Source organism: Caloenas nicobarica, chromosome 1 (genome assembly GCF_036013445.1).
Source record: "Caloenas nicobarica isolate bCalNic1 chromosome 1, bCalNic1.hap1, whole genome shotgun sequence".
Taxonomy (NCBI): domain Eukaryota; kingdom Metazoa; phylum Chordata; class Aves; order Columbiformes; family Columbidae; genus Caloenas; species Caloenas nicobarica.
In genome coordinates, this window is record NC_088245.1 from 87,417,224 (window position 1) to 87,439,817 (window position 22,594).

Consider the following 22,594-nt stretch of genomic DNA (forward strand, 5'->3'; position numbering starts at 1 on the left):
ACAAGATCTGGCATTCCTGCTGATGCAGAAATTATTTTCCATGAGTTTATTTCTCATTAAAAAGAACCCTTTCATGCCTCTGCATTCTTCTCAAAGCAGCAAGATCAATGCCCAGCTCCCATCTGTTTTTTCCTATGTAGGTCACTCTCCTGGGTGATTGCCTAGCTCTGCGGGCAGGGCTGGGCTGGAGCCGGAACAGCGGAGCTGCAGCGCGTGGCTGATTCCTGTGAGCAATCCTGGCTACCTGCTACCAGCAGCCTCAGGCACAGGCTGTGTCCCCTGCTGCTCTGGCCATGCTGACGCTGGTGCCCTGAGGCGCCAAACTATGGTCATGACCCAGCAGCCTCAGAAAGGAGTGTTGCAGGTTTGTGTGGTTTTTTTTTTTTTTCCTTTGAAACTTTCTCCTCTCCACATCACTCTGCCTGCATAGAGACGCAGTAGCTGTCATTGCTGTACTTCTGTCCAGCTCTTCCTTCTCAGGCCACGTCACATCCTTGTTCACTGTTTGATGTGCTTGCTTCCATTACGAGTTTTGCAGCAGCTGTGCCCCTCTATGCCCAGGGCCCACCACCCTGTGCTTCCTAACAGCAATTGCCCCACTGTGACCCACAGCTGTGGGACTCACAGCTGGTATCACCATGGGCTGGCCCAGCCCTGCCTGCCCCCCCAGCTGCTCTGGCAGGGGAGGGCTCCGCACCGCCAGGCGCGCCAGCAGCTGCCTGGCCTCGGTCCTCTGCCAAATGCTCCTGCCGAGGAAGGGCCAGAGGCTCTTCTCTCCCCTTCTCTGCTGCCTGGGAAGCCAGAACACCATTAGCAGCACTTGAGCAGGCTGGGAGGACCGACCACATGAGCAAGTTTCCTATGATTTTCTCTTCCTGGGTTCCTCACCTCCTGGCTTTCACCCCTCAGGCAATGCTGACTGGGCAATACGTTGACAGCTGGAGTATCAAGGGAGGAACATACCACAACTGCAAAAACTATGGACCAAAAGCACAAAGTGGGAGAGGACCTCTCAGCTGTGCATTTTAACAGACTGAACACACCTTCATATGTCTGCTCTATACCAGAGCACTACCCGCAAGCCCCCGCAGACATAGTGCCTCACAGCTAAGCTCCTCCTTCAGAGGCACTTTTTCATCACCCTTAGTACCACCTACAAATCTCCTAGCTGGTGCAGCAGCTCGGAAATAACATCTAGTCTTGATTTCTCACCCATCAGTACACAGCTGGCAGCGAGCACAGCCTCAGCACACAGCCTAAAAACCTCTCCTGCATAAAGGGGGAGCTGCTCTGCTTCGCTCTTAATGAACAGCAAAGTCAATTACCAGACCTTGCAGCCAAAGGGAGGAGGGATGAGCACATTACTGAGCCTGCCTGGAAAGATCAGTTCACTAGTGGGACAGCCAGATGCTCCAGCAGTTACTGGAACAGAGATGCACACCAATCACAGTGGGCCCAAAGAGGAGCTGGACCAGGAGAGAAGCAAGACCCTTAGGGCATGCTGCAGGTGACACCTACGATAGCAAGATGCAGGCTGAACCTGTGCAATGCCTACTGGGGCAATGGTGGGCCCTCCAAAAAAAAAAAAAAAAAAAAAAATTTCAAAGCCCATAAAAGCCACACCACCCTCTCTGCAGCCAGCTGCCTCCAGAAGTAGTAAATTCTGTAACACTGCTTGTCTCCAGCTGCTTCTGAATAAGATCCAGGACACACCTTTGCTTTTTGTTGTCATTTATTGTTCAGTACAGGACACAGGTGAGGTAAGACATCTCACAAGGGTCTAAGCTGACAGGCTCCTTGCTGATGAAGCTGAAGGATGCAGGAAACTGTAGTTCCTTTCTCCTTCCCCCAGCACCAGCAGCCCTCTCTCCCCACAGCACTGCAGAGAAAGAGGGGGGGCACTGGCCAGGTTGACCCTGGGCTCTTACAGGTCAACAGGCAACTGAGGATTTTGCTAATTCAGAGAGGAGGCTGTCAAGACTCTGCTGAGACAGGCTCCAACTAACAGGACTCCAACACGGTGGTGGGGGTTAGCAGCACAGCTAGAATAATGACTGTGGAGGAGGAAAGCCTCAGGAGGACTCTGTACTGAGACGTGTGCAATGAAAGGTCCCTTCTTGCTTTCATTTCTTGCTCTGAACCACAAGGGACTGCTCCTCACAGGCTGCTTCAGTGTTTGGCATTGATAATATCCACAAACTCTGGCTTGAGAGAAGCTCCACCAACAAGGAAGCCATCCACATCATGCTGAGAGGCCAGCTCCTTGCAGTTGCTGCCAGTGACTGAACCTAGGGAGGGAACAGTATTTTAAGGTCAGATGTGGCCAGGTCACGAAAAATGGGGCTTGGGCACAAAGGCAAGACTAGCTACATCTTACTCTGCGTACAGTAAAACTGTCTCCCATTTACTGAAACAAGCTAGTAGGTAGTTCCTCATGCTCTGACAACCACAAGATTCCTCATCAGCGGAGCATATTGTACAGCTGTAGTGAGAGAAACCAAGCGCTCCCTGCACTGTAAAGTGACTTCAGATTTATTTACCTCCATAGATGATCCTAGTTGACTGAGCAACAGCATCAGACACGTGGCTTTTCAGCCACCCCCTCAGCTTCTCATGGACTTCCTGAGCCTGCAACGGAACAGAAGGAGTCCCACTGAGGGCTGATCAACACGTGTATACAATTTCCTTCTAAATCTTTAGTCCTCAGGGAGAATTTATAAGAAGGTCTCTTGAGTGTGAAGGGTCAGTAGGCCATTTAATCAGCCACCTCTCCTCTGCTCATACCTGTTGGGGAGTTGCAGTTTTACCAGTTCCAATAGCCCAAACTGGCTCATAGGCAAGAACCACTTTACTCCAGTCCTTCACATTATCTGAGGAGGGAGAAGGAATAGATAAGCACAGTATCCCATGCTGGGAAGGGTAGAGATGCAAAGCTTTCTGGAATATGCAGGCCTTTTATTAACATTATCATGTTAATATTATGAGTGAACATTTGCAGCAACATATCTGCAAGCCTTCCAGGAAGGCCAGGGCGGTTATTATAGCTTTCCAGTTAAGACCATTAATGGCCATGTCTTCCCGAATGTCCAAAGCTGGAAAAAAATGCCTGTTTTCTTCCCTTACCAGCAATGGCCTTGGTCTGTTCAAAGACCACCTTCTCAGTTATGCCAGCTTCTCTCTCATCCAGCTTCTCTCCAATGCAGGCAATGACTCCGAGGCCCTCAGCTAGAGCATGAGCCACCTTCTGCCCAATCAACTAGGAATTGAAAAGAAACAAGGCAACCGATAGTCAGATCTACTCCTGTAGTCACATTTTAACTTCTCACTCCTACAGCCTTTGCAGGCACAGCTAAGCTGGACCATCTCTCCATCCTGGGGCCACTCACCTCATCAGACTCTCCAAAAACATGCCTTCGCTCAGAGTGGCCCAGGATCACCCACGTGGCTCCAATATCTTTGATCATTGCTGGGCTGTGGAGAAAGCAGATGACTCACACCTCTAGAGGAAATTCATGTCCCATAGGCACCTAGGCTTTACTCTGTGAGCTCACCTGATCTCTCCTGTGAAAGCACCCTTCGGTACCTTGTAACAGTTCTGTGCTGCAACTCCAATCTTTGCATCTAGCTTCTGACGGGCAAAGTCAAGGTAGATGGAGGGGGCTCCACAAACAACCTCTGGAAGGCAGAGAAAGTGGTTACTCATGAAACAGGTAAAGGGCAGAAACTGTACTCAGCCACTGACCCCAGATCCCAGCTCCAAGAGATCAGCCCTCTCTCCCAGCCCCCACTCCTAGGAAGGCTCAACCTGCCTGTCATCGCTGACATTTCAGAGACCCTCTGCAGCAGGAACATCCCTGCTATCCGATAACTCGACAGCAGGGATGAAGCCCTTTCCAGTGAGCAGACAGGTGATATCAGGTCAACAACCAGGCCCCTCAGCCAGTTCACACGGGCGAGAATCCCACCCTAGTGCCCGGGCCTGGCTGAGCCGGGGCAGAGGGCAGCATCGGGTTACGCCCGGGGCTGTAACCGGGCACGGCGGCGGGGCCGGGGCACGGGCACGGTCTCGCCGCCTGCCCTGGCAGCGCAGCCCCAAGCGACCTCGGCTGAAACACGGAGACCGCGGCCGTGAGACGGGACCAGGAGCGAGGCCCGGGGCCGCCCCCACCTCCTCCTGCCGGGGCCCCGCCGCCCGGGGGTGCAGCCGGAGGCGCCCTGGGGGGAGCCGCACGTGTCTGCCGGGCCCGCAGCCCCGGATCTGGTTTCGCAGGTATATTTAGCCCCACCGCTGGGTTATATTTAGGCCCCCGCCACCCTCTGACATTTGCCGCTCCCGGGCCCGGGCCCCCGGCCCCACCAGGCCGCCGCCGGGCCCGGAGCCGCCCCGCGGGACGTGCGCTACGTGCGGCCGCGCCCTCACCGGTGTCGGCGGAGAGCTTGGCGCCGTTCAGCGTGTGGATGAGCTCGCCCAGGCTCTTCTTGTCGCCGTTCATCTTCCAGTTGCCCCCCACGAAGAACTTCCTGGGCGCCATGGCGAGAGCGGGCAGCGGCCGGCACCGGAGAAGACACGAAGGTCAGCAGCAGCAACGCGGCGGCCGGCGTCCGGTTTTATCATCCGCTGGCGCCCAGACCCCGCCCCTTCTCATGACCACGCTCCCTCCGTTGGCCCCGCCCCGTGCCCGCCCCCCGGCACGGGGAGCCCGGGGCGGAGGAGGGGCCTCTGCCGCACCATCCGTGCTGACACCCCACACCCACTCGTGTTTCAGCGCCGGGAGGGGCCCCGGCCATGCAGAGAGCACACAGAAACCAGGGCGGTATTTCGACTTTTATTTTGTCCCTCGTGTATTTTGGCATGTAAAGGGCACACAAGGGGCGGGGGGGGCACTGCTCGTGGCCCACCTTGCTGCCCGCCCAGCACCCTCCCCAGCAGGGCAGGCAGGAGGAACCCCCCATATACAAGCCACACATACACACAAGCCCCCTCCTCCCAGACAGCAAGGAGGTGGCATCATACCACCAAGCAGCAAAGCACTAGGGCTGTGTGTCACAAGGATGGGGACAGTGAGGACATTTCCTATGGAAAGATATTCCCACCCCCACCCCCTCCCAGACCCCCTTCACTCACGTCCATGGGGGCTCCAGCCCCCAGTTTATTACTCAGGGAACTCTCGTCTCCCCGTGTGTCTCCATAGACAGGCCACGAAGAGATGAGTAGGGGAAAGAAAGACCCTGCTCTCATCCTCACTGCCCCCACATGCCTTCAGTCCACTCCCCCCCACCACACACAGCAAGAAGATGTTGTTCTAGCTGGGAATCCGCTGGTAGAAGTAGATGTAGCCCAGGTCCTTGGGGGGCTTCTCAGAAGCACAGACTTTCTGGTCATTGTAGATCACCCACCTGCAACAGGCAGAAGGGGAGCTCAGGGACACCATCCTGTGGCTAACACACAACTTGGTTCCCCTCACCTGCTCTCATCCCCGACTCCCCCCAAGACTTCTCAAGAAACAAGGGAGGACAGTGATTTAAAGCTGTACCTCAGAGTCCCCTTATTCTGTGAAAATACCTCTTACCTGCCATCTTTCTTGATGTGACAAACATAGTGTCCACACATAGTCGAAGTGCCCATGTGGCTGATGAAGGCAAACAGCTGATATTCTTGAGAGTAGGAGAGAAGAGAGGAGAGGTCAGAGAGGAAAGGCATCTTATCCCGAAACAAACACCCTGTGCAAGGCCCTCTCTAGAAAAGGATCTCCAAAGGAAGCTCTGCCGGGTCATAATCTAGAATCAGGTTCCTGTCAAGCAGGACTGTGAGGATTTGGTCTCAAGGCCAAATGTGCAGGAAAAGAGGAGATGGTAACTGCCATTTAGCCTTTTCTCTTCCAACTGCTTACTTGGCCCATGGGTGCTGGGTGGGTAAGGGCAGGGATTCCCCCTCCCTAGGGCACACAGGAACATTAGCACTGATTTAACACATAGACTGGAACCTGGTTTTTCAATGGGAGTCTGAAGAACAGAAAACCCTCCTAGGACAACTGGGAGAAAGAGGCACAGCCCCTTCCTGTCCTTCAATTGACAGCACTTCCTCTACCTGTCTCTTACTGGTTTCCAGGTAGTCCCCAGCCTGAAGGGTCTCAGGCCCCACATTGCCAACCCTCTCCTTTTCCTCCCTGCTTCCAGCTTAACAACCAGACCAGCAGCTGCTGCTGCTAAAAGCTGCGGTACTGCATGGATTAGGGAGGATAAAGCCATGTTGAGTTTGCACCCCAAAATCCATATTCCTGCTGCTTGGAACTCACTTCCAGGCCCATCACGCACTTTAGGACCCACGGGGACAGATTCAGAGATGGACTCAGCTGCCGACCGCCCCTCTGAAATATCCATAGCAGCTTCTGCATCAAGGTCATCAATGTGACTAAAGATCCAATCCACAGCACGCTCCAGACTGTTGTTCTGGAAGGAAGAAGACTGTGAACTTGGGAATGCCTGTTCCTGAGAATATCCTTTCACTCTGATGTTACCCATGCCTCTCACCGTGGCTCTAAGCGCTTTCATAGCTTGGTCCCGCGAGAAGCCCATGGAGACAATGGTGGCCACACTGTCTTCTGAAGGAGGGTCTGGGCAGGCAATAGTAGACCCTGGCCCACTGGATCCAGGGAGAACTAACGGGTTAGCAAAGTCTGCAGCAGGAAACAGAACACAGCTTAGAGCAGTTAGATCTCTCCAAGGGGGACACAGTCTCAGGCCAAACTACTTCGGTTTTCTGCTGTGGTAGTGGGACAGGAAGTACAATGGCCCAGATGTAACAGGCTTCACCATGGCCATGTAGCCTCATACCTGGATCATCCATATGTGACATGACCCAGTTCATGGCAGCCTCAACTCCACTGTTCCCTGTGTAATATACGGCTTTGCGGCAAGCATCCATGGGAAAACCCATCTCCACCAGCTGGATAATCACTGACTCATCCAACATGGGTGCTGTGGGAAGACTGAGATTAGAGCCACCCACTCCCACCCAGCCCTGCCTGCTCCATTTTGTGCAGTGTCACACAGCCACTCAAGCCATCATTTCCTGGCTTTGTTTCACACAAATTCTGTCTCTCTGCTCTTCTCATCCTTCCTCAGAAGTGCAGTCTCACACACACACACTCCAGGGAACAAAAGGATTCAACTCATGAACTCAGAAGCACTGGCACTTCCCAAGTCTCCAAACCCTACCTCCCATCTGCAACTGTGAAAATAAAATACTTCTACCAGTTAAATCTTGTATAAACCCCAGTTCTGCCCACTCTAAACGCAGGAGACATGCCATCTCCCCATCTTCCACGGAACAGGAATCAACAAACTCCCTTGCATAACTCCCTTGCATAACAGGCATGCAAGGGAGGCAGCGACATTTGTGGACAGAGGGACTGGGAAAGTCTGAGCAAGTGGGAAACCACTAGCATGGGAGACAAGGAGAGCAAAGAAATGAGTCAGGCATCAGGAAGAGAGGAGGAGAATCACTAACATGTTGGAGAGGAGAAGTGAGGGGAGCAGAAGGAGTCGTCGTCCTCGTTGCCATAGAACCCCAGGCTACCTTTGGGCTCGTCTGGTGTCACCAGTGGGGGTGCGATGTCTGGCATTTCTTCTTCTCCATCTTGCAGCCCTGTGCCCTGCAGTGCAGAGATATCCAGCTCCTCTGGCATTTCAATGGAGACATCTGCAAGAAACAGTTTTGCTCAGCCTACCCACAGGGGCAGAAACAAAAGACTTGGTTGGGAGATCTAGAAGAGTAAGTCCCTGGGGATGCAATATGCTACAGTCTGCAGCTCCTTTTGGGGTAGTTACTTTCCTCTTTGCAGTAATGACCGCAATACCCATATGTGACAGCCAATACCTATATGGTCTCTACTTCTCATACTTCTTACCAAGCTTTTTGGGCACCCAGTCCAGACCAAAAGTGAATTTCTTGATCTGGATCACTAGATAATCCGGGAAAGAGGCGAATCGTGTTGTTCTGAAAGAGAAAATACTTTTAAACACTTTGTCAGTAATGATTGAAGGCACCTAATTGATTCAAGAAATCAGCAAGTAGGGTGGAGGCGTCTCCTAAGGGGGAATACACGTATCTGTGCAGCTCTCCTATGCTGAGCTTAAAGCTCTTCACAGAACCCACTTGTAAAGCAGATGCTTTGACCGAATGAGATGGGAGGTAGGATTTACAAAATCCTGGGGGATGAGGAAAAACAGTGTATGTTCTCTACCTTCCAATTCTGTATTTTACAAGCCTCCTCAGATTTTAGTATTTAATTAAAAGTCTGACTCTTAAGGAGTGCTGCAGCTGCAGGAACTGACAAGCTTTCAAGCACAAGAGCACTTCTTTGGATACAAAGCAGAAGCAGGGAATTTTAAGCTAACTGAATTTGATCAAACATTACTCAGTTATACAATTTGAGAGAGAGGGTGTCTGGAATCTACGAAACAGAGGGGAATGTTTGTGAAGGGAGAAGCAGTAATAGACAGATTCTTATTATCGGGGGTTAATTGCAACATGCCTTAAAACTAATTTAAGTAACGGTACATATTTAATGCTCATTCTCCCAAACTGTTTGAACACAACTCACTACTTAAAAGCAAAATGAAATGTTACTTTTCAATGTGATCATGTTACTGACTGTTTATAGTAGCTATTGCTTAATAATGGAATATTTGTTAGAAAAACATTTCCAGTTCTCTGAGGACTACCCTTTCATTGCAGAAGAACAGTCAGTAGCATCACAGCAGAAAGCCACTTAAGTTTGTAATCTTCTCAATACACCTTTGCACTGTCGCATGTGCTGCACACAGCAAGACAAATTAAAGCTGTTTTTTAAACCTTGCTACTAGCATTAAGTTAGCATTCTTTAAAATAACTCATGAGACTGTTGCACTCAAGTGTTTTGCTCAAACTTCAGTAGCTAAGAACTTGATTTAAAGAAATTCTAGAGGCCATGCAAGACCAGTGTTGCCATACTCTCAGTACTGTTTTTAAAGCTACATTTTGAATTTAGAATAGAAGCTGCTAGTTTTCTGGAATATCACTGTATTTTCATAGCCTCTCAGCAACTGAAATCTGATGGTAAGGATTTCACTAGCACTGCTGTTCTGCCCATTGTAATCCCTTGGGGTCAAACACTCCTGCACCGACAGACCGGTCCCTCCTCTGCTTCAATGTTCTGTGGCTGCCAGGATGTGGAGAACTAAAAAGCTTTGGGAATACTTCTTCCCCGGGCAACTACAAGAAGTCGCCAAAGCTATTGCCAGTTTGTCATAGCCTAGCTGGTAAGTCACACACACTCACTTGAGAGCCACAGACTTGGCCTGCAAGGCTGTGCTCCAGAAATCATCCACCTGCTCTGGAGCTCCATAGGCCTCTAGGCAGGAGCTGAAAGGCACCTTGGCTCGCACCAGCTCTGGCAGTGGCTGCTTCTCCTCCTCTGCCTGCCGCTTCTTCTCCTCATACTCCAGTAGTTCATCTAGAAAATAAAGCAGAGGAGTCACAGATCACCTCTAGGTACCCACAAAGCAACTGGTGTCAGCTACACCCAGAGGCACAACAGGCCTATAGATACATGTCATCAAGAACAGAGCACAAAGCAGACAATGTCTTCCAGAGCACTGTTCAGCTACTGCAGTCCTGTCTTGCTGTTTGAATCACAGCCCAGCTTGTGGGACATCACAGAGGGACATCACCATGTCACACCACCTCTAAAGAAATCAGCCTGATCCCACAAAAGCAGGTGAAGGATCGATCTGGCTTCGGAAGCGGCAAAGCCAGTCCCTTAGGAAGTCCCTTTGTCACTAAAGGAGTTCTGTAATAAAAGCACAGTATCCAAATATAATGTTTGCTACTCTTCTGGCCTTGGCACACTACTGACCTTTGTTCAGTGCAGCATCCATGGGCACAGGCAGCTGCATAATATAGTCCACACGCTGGGTATATTTCACCTTTTCTGTGGCCAGGCACTTCAGCTTCTCCTCCACCAAAAAACGGAAGACCTCGTTAGGGTTCTCTGAGCTGCGGCAGTTCCTCTGAAGGAGAGATTAGAAGGACAGATGTAACATCAGAATGGCAGAAATAAATATTTGCAGTAGTGGCGGTTTCACACAGGACATGGCTAAAGAGTATTCACTTCTGTATGCAGTCCTCTGGAAAAGACAGCAAAGAGGAACTAGAGCTAACTTCTGTACCCCAGGAACCCATGACATTCCTGCTCCTAAAGATAATTTACATGTCCAGTTGTGCCATTCCCAAAGGAGATTCCTCCAAGGAATCAGCCCTGAAAACATGGCCAAGCACCTCTCCTTCTCTGCTCCCACGGGTGCTAGCTGGCCCATTTCCCTGTGTTCTCTCTCTCTGTTTCAATGGCCAGCTTCTCACCTCCTCCACTACTCACTCCCTGCTGTGGGGAGAAAACAAAGCTGGGCTTTTCCGTGATTTGACAGATAGACTCAACGATTACCTCCACCATGTTGATGAAGTGCAGAAAGAATTCCTGGGCATCCTGCTGTCGATTAGTGGAAAATTCTGGGTGCCCCTTTCCAATGAGGGACTTAAACATGCGTGGAGCAATGCCATTCTGCATACCCTGCAAATAACAAGATAGAAGAGGAAGGTGGTCATAACTGCCAAGCATGTGTCCTGGCATGTGGCACTCTACTCTAAGCCATGCTTTCCTTCAGGTGACAGGGCCCTAGAACGAGTCCCAGGACATGTTCAGAAAGGGTTCTCTCTCTGCCTCCCATACACAATGCCTCATGAAACACATACATCATGAGGGTGCTGTATTCAAGACTCACCTTCTGATCGGGCTGTTGTTCCCCATCTGCAGAAGCTGGCTTTGAATACTCTCCAGAAAGCAGTCCATGGCCCAGTTTGGCTCTGGAATGATGAAGAAGTCACTGTTAGCATCAAAATGGTCTCTGCAATCCCACATACTCCAGGAAGTACATCAACCCATCCAGCTTTAATGCTACCATGGACTGTCAATCTCACAGAGATCAGCCTTCTCTGCTGCACCAGCCAAGATCACCTTATCTTGATCTGCTCTCTGGTCCCATGAGACACATCAACTTAAAAGTTACTAGGACTTCTGGGCACCAATCTCGACCATTGCTTGCACAGTGGGGAGCAAACGAAGGAAAAGCTTCCGTTTCCCCACGGAATGGTAGCTGGTGCTGAGCCACACTGCAGCTGCCTAACATCCAAACTGAGCGACAGCCTGACATGGGCAAAGTAGCAGCACATCTGACTGACTGTGCAGGAGAAAACAGGGTAGAGTGAATCTGTCTGAGCCAGAAATAGCATTGCTGTGAGCAGACTGATCACATTTTCCCAGGGGAGAGATCAAGAATGACTATGTGAGGCACTTAATGGACAACAGTCACTTTAAGCAACTTCCTCCTATGCTCAGACTCTCCTACTATTCTACTTCGTTCCAGTCCCTCCCCATCACTGTTGCCATTTGTCTGGAACCAAACCCTACCAATTCCTCCCTTTGCCCAGGCAAAAATCTTTCCAGCTGTCTCAACTTAATCCCCTCCTCAGTGAACATCTCACCCCAGGCTGTCCATATTTAGAACCCTCCCTTATCACTGAACTCTTTCCACAAATGCCACCTTCCACTCCTGCACTGCAAACCTCCATATCCTGCTTTGCTGTTTTAGAACAGATGTAGCAGAGAACTAATGTATTTAAAATGCAAGACCCTCCTGAATCTTGTGTTCCTTCTGTATATTCTCCTGCCATTGCTTGCAAATACCTCTTGCAGGAAGCCTCTTTAAGGGTATATAAATCATCCACTGAAAATAAAGTTGCCCAAGTCTGTGTATTTCTTTGCTCTTAGTCATCTCCCTCCATTGCAGAGAGCAAGCCCCCTTTTGCTGTTGCACAGACAGAATATGCCTCCCAAAAATCCCCTCGTGGTAACAGATGGTACTGCATTCCCCACAAAATAGATTCAAGAGCCTCTCATGAATCCTGAGATGCACTCTGTTCTCTCCATCTGGGGCATTCAGCTGAACTTTCTTGGCTTAGATCCTTATCGATCACTGAGGATCAGTGTCTCTGGTGATGGGCATGGAAACAGAGAAGTGAGGATTGAGGGAGAAACCTGCAGCAAAGCACACTGTAGCAGCGCAGAGGGGACACACCCAGGCAGCCTCAGCCTTCCTTCTCTCACCAAAACTACGTACACTTGTGTGCTGAAGTCCTGTGTGGGGTCCGAAGGTGCACTTTGAAATATCTTCTCCAGCTTGTCCACATACCTGCAAAGCAAAACGGAGCCATCTAAGGGACATATGAGTTCATCTAGTAAAGACACAGTTCTGAGCCTGACCACTGTAAAAGACGCTCCCAGCTCTAGACGATCTTTGTACTGATCCCAAGGGATCCCAAGCCAATGAAAAGGAGCGATTAAGCTCACTTACTTTCTCTGGAAGTCTGGGATACTGAACAGCACCTGCATCACAGAATTGAGGTAGCAACTGTTGCCCAGGTTACGGATCCCAGTGTACCCAGGCCCGTAGAGGGGCTTGAGCTGCACACCAGACTCTTGGATGAGCTCCCACTCCCCAATGCGCTGGTTCATGTCTATTTCCAGTTCTGTCATTGTCTTGTCTGTCTGAGGAGGAAAAGAACAGGAAAAAACCCTCAAAGACTCAAGTGAACATCAGAGGTATCGAAAGGGCAATGCTGTAGAGAAACACAGACTCAGATCCATTCTAGTTTATTAAATCAGAAGACGTGGAGGACACAAAAATTGTTTTCAAATATCTGAATACCTGGGTTAGAAAGAGGAATGATAACAAACATGGGAGACGTCTGAACCATCCCCTATAAAGGGCGATGGAACTCATACACAAACACTGAATCTAGGGAGCAAAGCTCAGAGCCTGGGAACCTCCCTGCCCACAGTATTGACACAGAACTCCAAGGAAATAAACCCAAGGGACAGGAAAGAAAGGTAAAAAGGGCAACTGAAGAAGAGAGGCAGACGAGACAACTCTCTGCTTGACAAAAAACAGGGTTTCTAGACCAGGAATGGTTCTGCATGGTCACAAAAAGCTGAGATCCAGCTGAGAAACCTCAGACTTGCTTCTCTCCCGCTCTGGGCCTATGGATGCCACCCCCCTCACCTTCTGCATCTTGAGCATGTCAATCCCAAAGTGAGCAAGGTGTTCTGCCAGGTTGGGATCCAACACCATGTCATCCTCATCGTAGGAATAGACGTCTATGCAGGAACAGAGGAAAAGGAGAGACTTATAATGGCCCGTGATCTAAAATTCACTGCTGGATGAATAGAACACAGTGCTCAGAACTGGGAGTTTTGACAAACAGAGCAGTTGAGGTTTCTCTCCGTTCTCAGGAGAGTAGCACAACAGACAGAATATTGAAGTTCCTCTGAAACATGTGACAAGGCAAACAACTTTGTCATTGATCAAGGTACAGAGGTACGTGTATGCCTGGAGTGAGGAAAGTGGGTTACTGTGCCATATAGTCTCTGCTCAGGCTCTGGACACAAAATTCTTTGATAAACATCACACAACAGAAAATAAGATGGCAACCTGGATAAGTATTCTAAAATCCTCAAATTACAAGGGAGGGGAACAGGAAGGCAAGGTTTTATCAGATGGTTCTTTCCCTGACACAACAAGTAGGTCAGAGTGGGAAAGTTCATGATAGGATGACACTGCATGTTCCAGGTCAAAAGATGGGCAACACCAGCCTGATTCCTGGAAATTCTCTCTGACTTTCCTTGTCAGAGGCCCCAGTCAGCCTGAGTGGTGCCTGGCACCCATAACTCTCAGAGGATCCCCCTTCTCACCAGCCCCATCAGGAGTAATTGTTCCGAGTTTTACAGCCAGTGGGTAGCCAGTTTCGCGGTAGTGCTCGACTGCATGATTGTTGCCACCACTGCCATCAAAATAACGCCGACCACAGAGGATGGCTCCATCAGTCATGTTCAGCCACAAGTTCTCCCTCATGTCACACTTGCTGCACTTCCAGCCACTATTGACAAGGAATAGAGAAAAAGAGATTAAGGTGAAAACCTTTGGGTTGTACGACACCTCCTAAGCTCTCTCCATTACTACCCACTGACCACAGTATAAACAATCTAATTCCTCTTACTTCAGAACACTAAGCAGCTTGAAGTATCTTAGTTTGTAATTTCCCTTGCATTTACTATGACAAGTCACACTCAAGAGACTCACAAAGGAAGTCTCATCTGCTGCTGCAGTCCAGGGCATGACAGGAGAAGAAGGTGATGGGGCTGGGCCCAGCATACAGAGCGATACAACTAGTTTCAGTACTATGCTCACCACGGTGGGATACGGACATCATTCTGAAGTTGTTGCAGGGAAAAAGCGTGTTTGGATACACGTCGAACCTCCCCATCCCATGCCTGCACCTCCTGCTTCCGTGAAGCTGAATCTGCTGTCAGGATGGCCTCGACTGCACTGGCAATCTGGAATTAGAACAGCAGGGAAAAAAAAAAAAATGAGGGCACAAGGAGAGAAGCTTCCAGTGCCCCAACCCTCCACATTTAGGCTCAGATCAGCAAATCAGTTGTGCTAGGGCAGCACTCAGAAGCCTCAGCCACAAGCCAGGGCTCTGTAATACAAAGCACTATAGAAATGGAGAACAACCCTGCTTACTCCAAGCTGAGACATCACAGCAGCTCTGCAGGATCCCTTTTACAGGACAGCAGTTCCTTCTCTGTAATGGTATTTCCTCCTTATCAACAGAAAACACAGCCCTCCACCCAAACATACCCTGTCTCTGACCATGTCTGGTAGTCCCTCCAGCCCATCGCGAGGAATATCCAAATGCTCTGGGAAAATTACTATTTTTACATCTTCATCATACTCAAACTTTTCCTCTGTGATATCAAATCCACCTTCTACACCTACAGGAAGAAAAAAACATTGCGGTAACAGGTGAAACTAAATAGCTTCTGATGCCTCTTTGCTCACAGCTTACACGAAATAAGGCACCACAACTAAGGCAAAGCTCTATATCAGTGATTCACAATCTTTCTTCTATTCCTAGATCCCAAAGGTTCTGATGGAGATGTGGACTTCACAGAAGCAAATATAAGCCTAGTGACAATAGGTTTGCTTTTCCCAGCTCTTTGTATAGATGCTTAGAAGGAATCTACAGACTCTGACTACAACCAAAAAACCAGAAGACCTGCACTAGAGAGGCAGTGGCCAGAATAGGGCCCATTATAAAGCACTGCTGCTCATCCTTCACAGTGTATCCAAAACGATGCACGGCAATGGGCATGAAGAGATCATACTCTAACCCTGTGCAAAGGTTTAGTCTACCAGCATCTTTAAGGAGCCTGACTCTGCTTCTTGCCTCTTCCAGGAAGAACAGTTCCAAGTCCTGAACTTAAGCAGGGAGAACCAGGAGTTCCTCTGAAACCAGAACATCCAGAAGTGCAGAAAAAGTCTTAGGAAAGGTATAGCACTAGTAGTTTCTCATGCCCGTCTAGCCATGCTTTCCAGAGGTTACAACGGAAACAGGACTTCCATACAGAACAGATTATTTGCCAGTTGTCAAGAGTCATAGTCTTGACAAGATGAACGGTCATCAAAAAGTAGCGTTTGCGGTGGAGGGAACAGTTTCTGATTTATGTAGGTACTCAGGAAAGAAACCTTGGCCTTTCCTGTTCTCCAAGCATTCACACCTTACACCGCAGAAGGAAACATGCAAAAGACACATGGCTTACTAGCAGCCTTGACTCCCTGTGTTTTTCTTTTTTAACTGATTTTCCTTTACTTCTTTAAAAATGGCATGCTATGACTGCAATAGATCTCTGCAACAGACCCATGAAGATATGTGGCTGCAACAGATCTCTGAAGGCAATATGAGTTTTTGCTGTTTACTGCCTTTGCTTCAAGAATCCCATGTGTGACACAGTTCTGATAACCATTGCTGCATTTGGTTAAAATACTGACAAAAATTCCTTCTTCCTACAATATCTCCTGCAACTCTCCTCAGATACCTATGATTTTCAGACTATGCACAAACTGCCATGAATGAATGCAGATGCTGCAAGCCTGAGAGATTTTAGAAATACCTGAAAACAGACACCAGCATCATGCAACAATATACCCAGACGATCCTCTTCTGTGCATCTTCAGCACATCCCACAGATATCTCCTGTCACCACTTCATAGACTAAAGCAATACACAATCCCTCAGAGTACTGCACAAATCTCAAACTCTAAACAAACTAAAACAGGCTGGTGAGGTCCCCTTGGGTCGTTATGTGAACCTTCTGAGGCTTCAGAGGAGGAAGAGGGTCTTCAGCCAGCAGACTGCCTCCTAGCCCTTCTTCCTCCATATATAGCCAACAGCTTGCCATGAGGTACACTGCCTCCCTCTCCATGGCTGTATCTAAGTGCCACTAACTCCAAAAGTCATCCAACGAACATGTGGGCATGGGAGGCAAACACAATAGATTTTTTTTTCCCCATGGAGGGCAAAGCTAAGGCACAGAAAGATCAAGGGCTACATTTTGCAGCCAATGACATCTTGCTCCTAAATCTTTCTAGTACTTTAAAAAAAATCTCCCACATCAGGATTAGCTGAATCACCACAGTTTATCTAAAAAAGAGGGAGAAAAAAAAAATCTCTCCTGGATTTAAAATCACTGCCTCAACCACTATCTTCTATTCTCTCCTGTCCCATTCACACCACTAAGGTGTTATTGCAGGTACCTATTTGCTGACCGACTGACAACAGTTGTCTCAAGGCCTTTGTAGAACTGAGGATGCAGAAATAACTCATAATGTGGATTGGGTCTCATCTCACCAAAACCAGCACAATCATACACATAAAAGCATTGTCTTTCTGAAGAAATGTAGATTCTAAGCTCGATTTTACTGGAAGTGACCTTGGGGACTCCACTCACCTCACCATAAAAAGAGGGATCAGCTGAAAATCTTAATTTTGGTTTGCGCTGTGGCAGAGTGCAGTCACCAGGCATCTGCTACACAATAGCACAGCCAGGAAAAAAGTGAGCAAAAAGCAAGACGTGCACAGTTCAGGCTCTGGATTTCTCTCTAGTGGTCAGCTTCCAGCAAGCCAAGAACCTGTTACTACTAAAAAATGTTCCTTTACAGATCTCTATAATGGTTCAGAAATTACTAGCCAAGACTACTCCAAATAAGCATCATCTTCGTTCAAGGCCGTGACAGCCTTTGCGGTTGGTGCAAGAGAGTAATGGAACAGCAGCGCTGTTCTTCCAAAAAGGGGCTTGTTTTTAATATTGTAATGTTCACATGTATTTCCTCTAGTATCAGCTTTGCACTTCAAAGAACTACCAATGAAAAATGTCAGTACAGCATTTACCAGTAATTTCTTCCTCATCTGTATAAATAACATTAGTTCAATTTCTCATAAGTTTAAAAAATAGTTTTTCTATCAGCAACTTCAAACTTACTTTTCTCAGACCTACACATTTGCTCAAACTTACGTCAGCCCCACAAAGGACATATCTGTGTTAAGCAACAGCCCCACACTGGTTGTACCCACACCAAGCTGAGTCAGATATACAGAGTTAAGAGAGGATGCAAAACATATTTACCTACAGAAAACATGATGCAACTTTGAACACAGAACAAAACTACCACCTCAACAACTGTTTTGTGGTAACTGCCCACCTAAGATACACTAGAAAAGATGAAGTTTGAATTCAGGTGGGGATACTAGCTTCAACTAGCCCAGAAAAGGAAAGGCAAAAGAGATTGTGCCATGAAATCAGGCAGCTCCAAAAGACTGGTCCAAAATGACAAGGGCTATATCATACACAAGTGCTTTCTTACCAATAGCCAAGCGAGTTGGTTTCTTCCTTGGGGGGTCTCCAGCAGTGGAGTTGGTATCTTCTTCCTTCTATTTTGTTAAGAAGAAATAGAGAAATAGAGTTAGGGGGACAGGCAAGCTGTGGCAAACCTTAAGGACTGAAATTAAGCTACCGTGAAAACAGAAAGATGCCAGGCAGAAACAGCATAAACCATCCATACAACAATTCAACATAAGCAGAGCTAAAGAACTGCTGCACCTCAATTCACCAAGAAACACATTTGTTATATTTCAGGAGACGAAATTCTGTATCTGATTGAATACAGAGACATAGCCCAGCTCTCAATTTCAGAATAAGTTTAATTGTATGTATTTTTATTTTTTACCAGTTTACGTGTTCTTTTGAGGTGAAGGTAGACCCGCTGGCCTGTTTTCTGATAGTGCTTTTCCACATAATGCTTTCCAAAGCCCAGAAATGTGTTCATGCAGATATATAAGCCACCATCTGACTCCTGAAAGGAAGGAGAGGTAAAAACTGGAGGAAGATGGTAAAGAATGCCATTCCAACTGCCAAGATAGGCCCAGACTTACCTCTAAGAACACCACTCATTATTCATTAAGTCACAGGTACAGCTCATTCCTACATACCAGCCACTTAGTAGCTAGTTGGAAACAAGATGTTGACCTCCAACCTGGCTGTCCCAGAATAACAGGTACTTCTGTCAAGATGATGTATTTGAAAACCTGTTTGCCTGTTCATTTACAGCAGGATACTACTGAATCAGGAAAGCCTGAGCGAGATTCCTCAGAAGCTTACCTTGTGAAATGTCCTTAGCATGTACAGTTCACATGTTCAGAGCACAGTACAATCATTACCAATACGACCATCCCATCTGAAAGCACAATTCCCAGTGCCATAGGGAACTTTGCCAAACTACAGTGTGAGGAAGGTTAACAAACCACTGTTTATTTTTGCTGCTGCATTCAAAAGCTTGTGAGTAGTTCAGAAACAGAATAAGAATGAGCCCTGGAGCAAGCACCCCAACCATCCCACAAGGACCCGGAAAACACCACTCATTCAGCAGAGATATCCTTTTTAAATTGAAGTGAGGGACCCAAATACAGAGGCTGGAAAACAGGGATGCCACTAAGAAGCCCTCAGCCTGCTTCCCAACACTAAGCAGCTGGGACAGAGTCAGTGCAGAGGGCACAGACAGGCATCACTGTGGGGCCAGGCTGCCGTGTGCTGCTTCCTCGAAGGACCCGTACCTTCCAGCCCCAGCCCACTGCTGGATGGGTGCCTGCAGAGGAGGCCAAGGGGGGGGCCTCGCCCTCCCATCGCCTGGGCCTCCCTAGGTCCGCCTAGGCCAGGCAGGGGTAGGGAGGGAGGAGCAGGAATGCCGGCGGGGTGGAGACGGCTGGGGAAGGGACCACTGCCATCTTAATGACACAGCACCGACTCGCCCCCCGCCTACCGGGCCACGCCACGCGGTGAGGCCCGGGGGCAGCTCCGAGCCGGCAGGGCGGGACCCCCCAGCCCGCCCGCCCCCCCACACCAAGGGCCGGGCCCGGGGCGCGCCCCGCCCCGCCGAGGGCTCCAAGTGCCAGCGAAGCCCCCGCAGCAGAGGGAGGTCGGTGGCACCGCCGAACGGGGCGAGCGACCTGCCCACGCCCGCCCCGGCTGCAGAACTACAGCCCCCAGCGCTCCGCGGCAGGGAGGGGCGCGGCGCGGGGCACGCCGGGCGCCGTAGTTCCCCAGGGCCCCGCGCTCCGCCCGGCCGCGGGCCGCCCAGCCGCCGGGGAACCACAAGTCCCATGGCGCCCCGCGCGGGCGGCACCCCGACGGGCGGGTGGGCTGGGAGCGCGCCGGAACGCGGGGCAGCCCGGCGAGGCGGACGGGCCGGCCGCGGGGCGCGCTTACCGGCGTGTCAAAGGAAAAGGCGCACTCGTCCTTGTGGACCCGGTCGCCGGCCTTGGGCACCCGGATGGACGGCAACACCGAGAGCAGCGCCTCACTCAGCTCCGCCATGACAGCGGCTCACTGCAGCACCGCCCACAGCCCCACCCTAACCAATCGGAGCCCAGCGTGGGTAGGGGGGCTCCGGCCAATCCCACGCCGCACGGGCGCGCCGGTAGCGAGGCTGAGGGGCGGGCCCGCGGAACCGCCCGGCCGGTTCGCCCAATCGCAGCCACACTTCTGCCGTCACGGGAGGCCGTGCCAGGCCCCTCGGCCAATGGCGACATAGAGCTCGGCGGGGGCGGTGCCGGTCTCCCCGAAGATTGACAGCGGGCCGGCGGCTGGCGGGGCGGGACGTGCGGGGCGGAGGCTGCGGAGCCGCCGGGCGGCCCCGCGGGAGATGGGCGGCCGGGGGCGGTCCCGGGGGCGGGGCGGGCCGGTGGGGTGGGTGGTGCTGGGGCCAATGGGGCGGTGCCGCCCGGCGCGCGGGAGATTTGAATCGCGGCGGTGTGCGGGGTGCGGGCGCCGCTCGGTGCCTGCTGCCATGGGGGCCTCTGGCAGCGCCCCGGCCAGCCCCGCCGCGCCCCGCAACAAGCACCTGGCGCACGTCAGCGACCCCCGCTCCCCCAGCGCCGGCATCCCGCGCACCCCCATCGAGGTAGGCGTCCTCCTGCGGGTTCCCCGCCCGTGTCGGCGGCCCCGGCTCGCCACCCCCACGCCTGCCCTTTCCGCAGGTGGAGAGCTCGCCGGCGGGCAGCCCTCAGCCCGGCCCCGCCGAGCCGGCGGCGGGCACCAGCCAGGAGCGGGACCCGCGCTCGCCCACGCCCGGTATCTTCCGCACGCCAATGAGATCCGTGTCGAGCGGTGAGTGAGGCCGCCCCGGGGCGGCGGGTGGGTGGGTGGGCGGGCTGCGCGTCCTGTCGGCTCATCCCGTCCCCTGCCTCTCTCTCCCCGGCAGACAGCGTGGACCGCCTGGTGAAGCAGCTCAGCGAGGCCTTTGGGACTGAGGCCGCGGCCCCGGAGCCGGCGCCGCCGGGAGCGGCCTGCCCCGCCGAGGAACCGGCAGCGGAGGAGCCGGCCCGGCCGAGCTCCCCGGGGGCGGTCGCCGCCTCGGGAGAAGGGGCAGAGAGGCCGCCCTCCCCCAGCGCCGCCCCGGCTTGGGCAGCCCGCGCTGCCGGGCCCGGCTTCTCCTCGGGTGAGTGCTCGGGGTGGTGAGTCCCACACCTGAGGCCCCGTGTGCCTGGAGAGCTGCACGGTCTGTGGTATGAGCAGGTCAGCACCTTCTGGTGCATGTGCGTTCTCTAGGCTTAGTTTCCTCCAGAGACCCTGTCTGTTCCTCCCGGTTCAGCCGTCTCCTTTTGCCTCGGATAGCTTGGCCTTGGGGCTCTGCAGCTGGCGGGTGGGAAGCCCCAGTGGGAACTGGTCTTTTATTGAACTGATTTCTGTCAGGAGCTGGAAAACAACGTTTCCAATCTGTAGTCAAAATCGAGAGGTATAAATGTACCTCTGTAAGAGGTAAATATCAGCTCTTCCCTAATCTGAGACAAGATCGTAATTGTGGAGGCCTGTTCAGTGGGGTCTTGCAGTTTCTTCTTGGGAGGAGCTGGGGAGCAATGGTGAGGCTAGTGCTGAGGGTCTTTAATATAGACCGTGTTTCAGAAAACTCTGTGCTGAGCATATCTCCTGTAAGGAGAGGCTGAAATCGCTGGGATTGATCAGCATGAAGAATAGAAAGCTCGAGAAGGATCATATTAATAAGTATACATATCCGAAGGGAGAGCCAGGCTCTCTTCAGTGGTACCCAGTGACAGCACAAGAAGCAATGGGCACAAACTTCCATCTGAACATCAGGAAAGCCTTTATTCACTGTGAGAATGACTGAGCACTGGAGTAGGTTGCTCAGAAAGGTTACAGAGTCTCTGTTCTTGGAGCCATGTGTATGTGGTTTTGGGCAACTGTTCTAGGTGGCCTTGCTGGAGCAAGGGCATTAGCCTAGATGGCCTCCAGAGGTCCCTTCCAAGTCCTTGGGTAACAGTCTTTGCTCTGCAAGAAAGCAAGCTAGATTACAAAGGCCAGGAGGCATTTAAAATCCAGGAGCCTCTAGCCTTGTTGTGGTACACTGATGTGCTTCCTTCTGTCACCAGGGAGCAAGCCCGTAAGACGCAAGACCAACAACAAAATCATGGCAACACCTGGTGGAACTGGCCGCTCTCCCCTCAGCATCCTGCAAGATGATAATTCCCCTAGTGCTCTTGCCCCTCGTCAGGTAAAACTTAGTGAGTCATACTGTGGGAGGGAGAATGGTCTGGGGGGAAAAAAACCCCCACCAAAACAAACCAGAAAAACGACAAAAAAAACCAACCCCAAATACTTCAATTTTTATATTTTGTAGTGTCCCAGTTTGGAACTGTGAAATACTTCTTCATAAGTGTTTTTCTATGGGTCAGTCTTGTCTCTAGATGCTTCCAAGTCTTCTTCAATGTCTGTATCTTTGGCCTTACTGTTATATCACCCTTTTCAGTGCATCCTTTCTTTTAGACATTGTCACAAGAGCGACAAAGCTGAATTGCCTGAAAATGAGCTGTGTGTTCCACTGAGAACGAACTAACCCTCAATTAACTTGTGTTTTACACCGTATGTTTGGTTTCCTATTTCTCTAGGGTAAGAGGCATGTGTTGGGAGAGAACCTTGGAGAGAAGAAGGAAGCGACAGTGGATCTGAATAGGAGCCTCAAATCTGGGAACTGTGCTTGGAGTGACTTGAACAAAGAGAACCAACAGTGTCCTTTTGTGGAGAACTAG

The 22,594-nt window shown here is 50.8% G+C and overlaps 3 protein-coding genes across 5 annotated transcripts; 1 reads left to right on the forward strand and 2 right to left on the reverse strand.

Moving 5' to 3' along the window:
* Positions 1–1,714: 1,714 nt before the first annotated feature.
* On the reverse strand, positions 1,715–4,637 carry TPI1 (triosephosphate isomerase 1). Its single transcript, XM_065658514.1, has 7 exons — positions 4,421–4,637; positions 3,552–3,675; positions 3,387–3,471; positions 3,124–3,256; positions 2,785–2,870; positions 2,541–2,628; positions 1,715–2,288 (listed from the first exon to the last, which is right to left on the reverse strand). The coding sequence occupies exons 1-7, from the start codon at positions 4,530–4,532 to the stop codon at positions 2,170–2,172; spliced, it is 747 nt and encodes a 248-aa protein (XP_065514586.1). The 5' UTR covers positions 4,533–4,637; the 3' UTR covers positions 1,715–2,169.
* A 176-nt stretch (positions 4,638–4,813) lies between these two features.
* On the reverse strand, positions 4,814–19,891 carry USP5 (ubiquitin specific peptidase 5). Of its 2 annotated transcripts, none has more exons than XM_065658502.1 (20): positions 19,758–19,891; positions 18,223–18,348; positions 17,860–17,926; positions 14,797–14,930; positions 14,344–14,489; positions 13,848–14,032; positions 13,159–13,253; positions 12,451–12,644; positions 12,217–12,288; positions 10,822–10,903; positions 10,485–10,610; positions 9,900–10,053; positions 9,323–9,497; positions 7,911–7,999; positions 7,580–7,702; positions 6,835–6,978; positions 6,532–6,677; positions 6,297–6,450; positions 5,571–5,655; positions 4,814–5,397 (listed from the first exon to the last, which is right to left on the reverse strand). In XM_065658502.1, exons 1-20 carry the CDS (start codon positions 19,863–19,865, stop codon positions 5,304–5,306), a joined length of 2,499 nt encoding a protein of 832 aa, XP_065514574.1. In that variant the 5' UTR covers positions 19,866–19,891; the 3' UTR covers positions 4,814–5,303. The 2 variants fall into 2 exon arrangements, with proteins under 2 accessions (XP_065514574.1, XP_065514566.1); XM_065658494.1 differs by having other exon boundaries at positions 7,511–7,702.
* Positions 19,892–20,293: 402 nt separating this feature from the next.
* On the forward strand, positions 20,294–22,594 carry CDCA3 (cell division cycle associated 3). 2 transcript variants are annotated; one of them, XM_065642871.1, is made up of 5 exons: positions 20,294–20,451; positions 20,528–20,657; positions 20,752–20,988; positions 21,938–22,059; positions 22,454–22,594. In XM_065642871.1, the coding sequence occupies exons 1-5, from the start codon at positions 20,338–20,340 to the stop codon at positions 22,592–22,594; spliced, it is 744 nt and encodes a 247-aa protein (XP_065498943.1). In that variant the 5' UTR covers positions 20,294–20,337. The 2 variants fall into 2 exon arrangements, with proteins under 2 accessions (XP_065498943.1, XP_065498935.1); XM_065642863.1 differs by lacking the exon at positions 20,752–20,988 and having other exon boundaries at positions 20,316–20,451.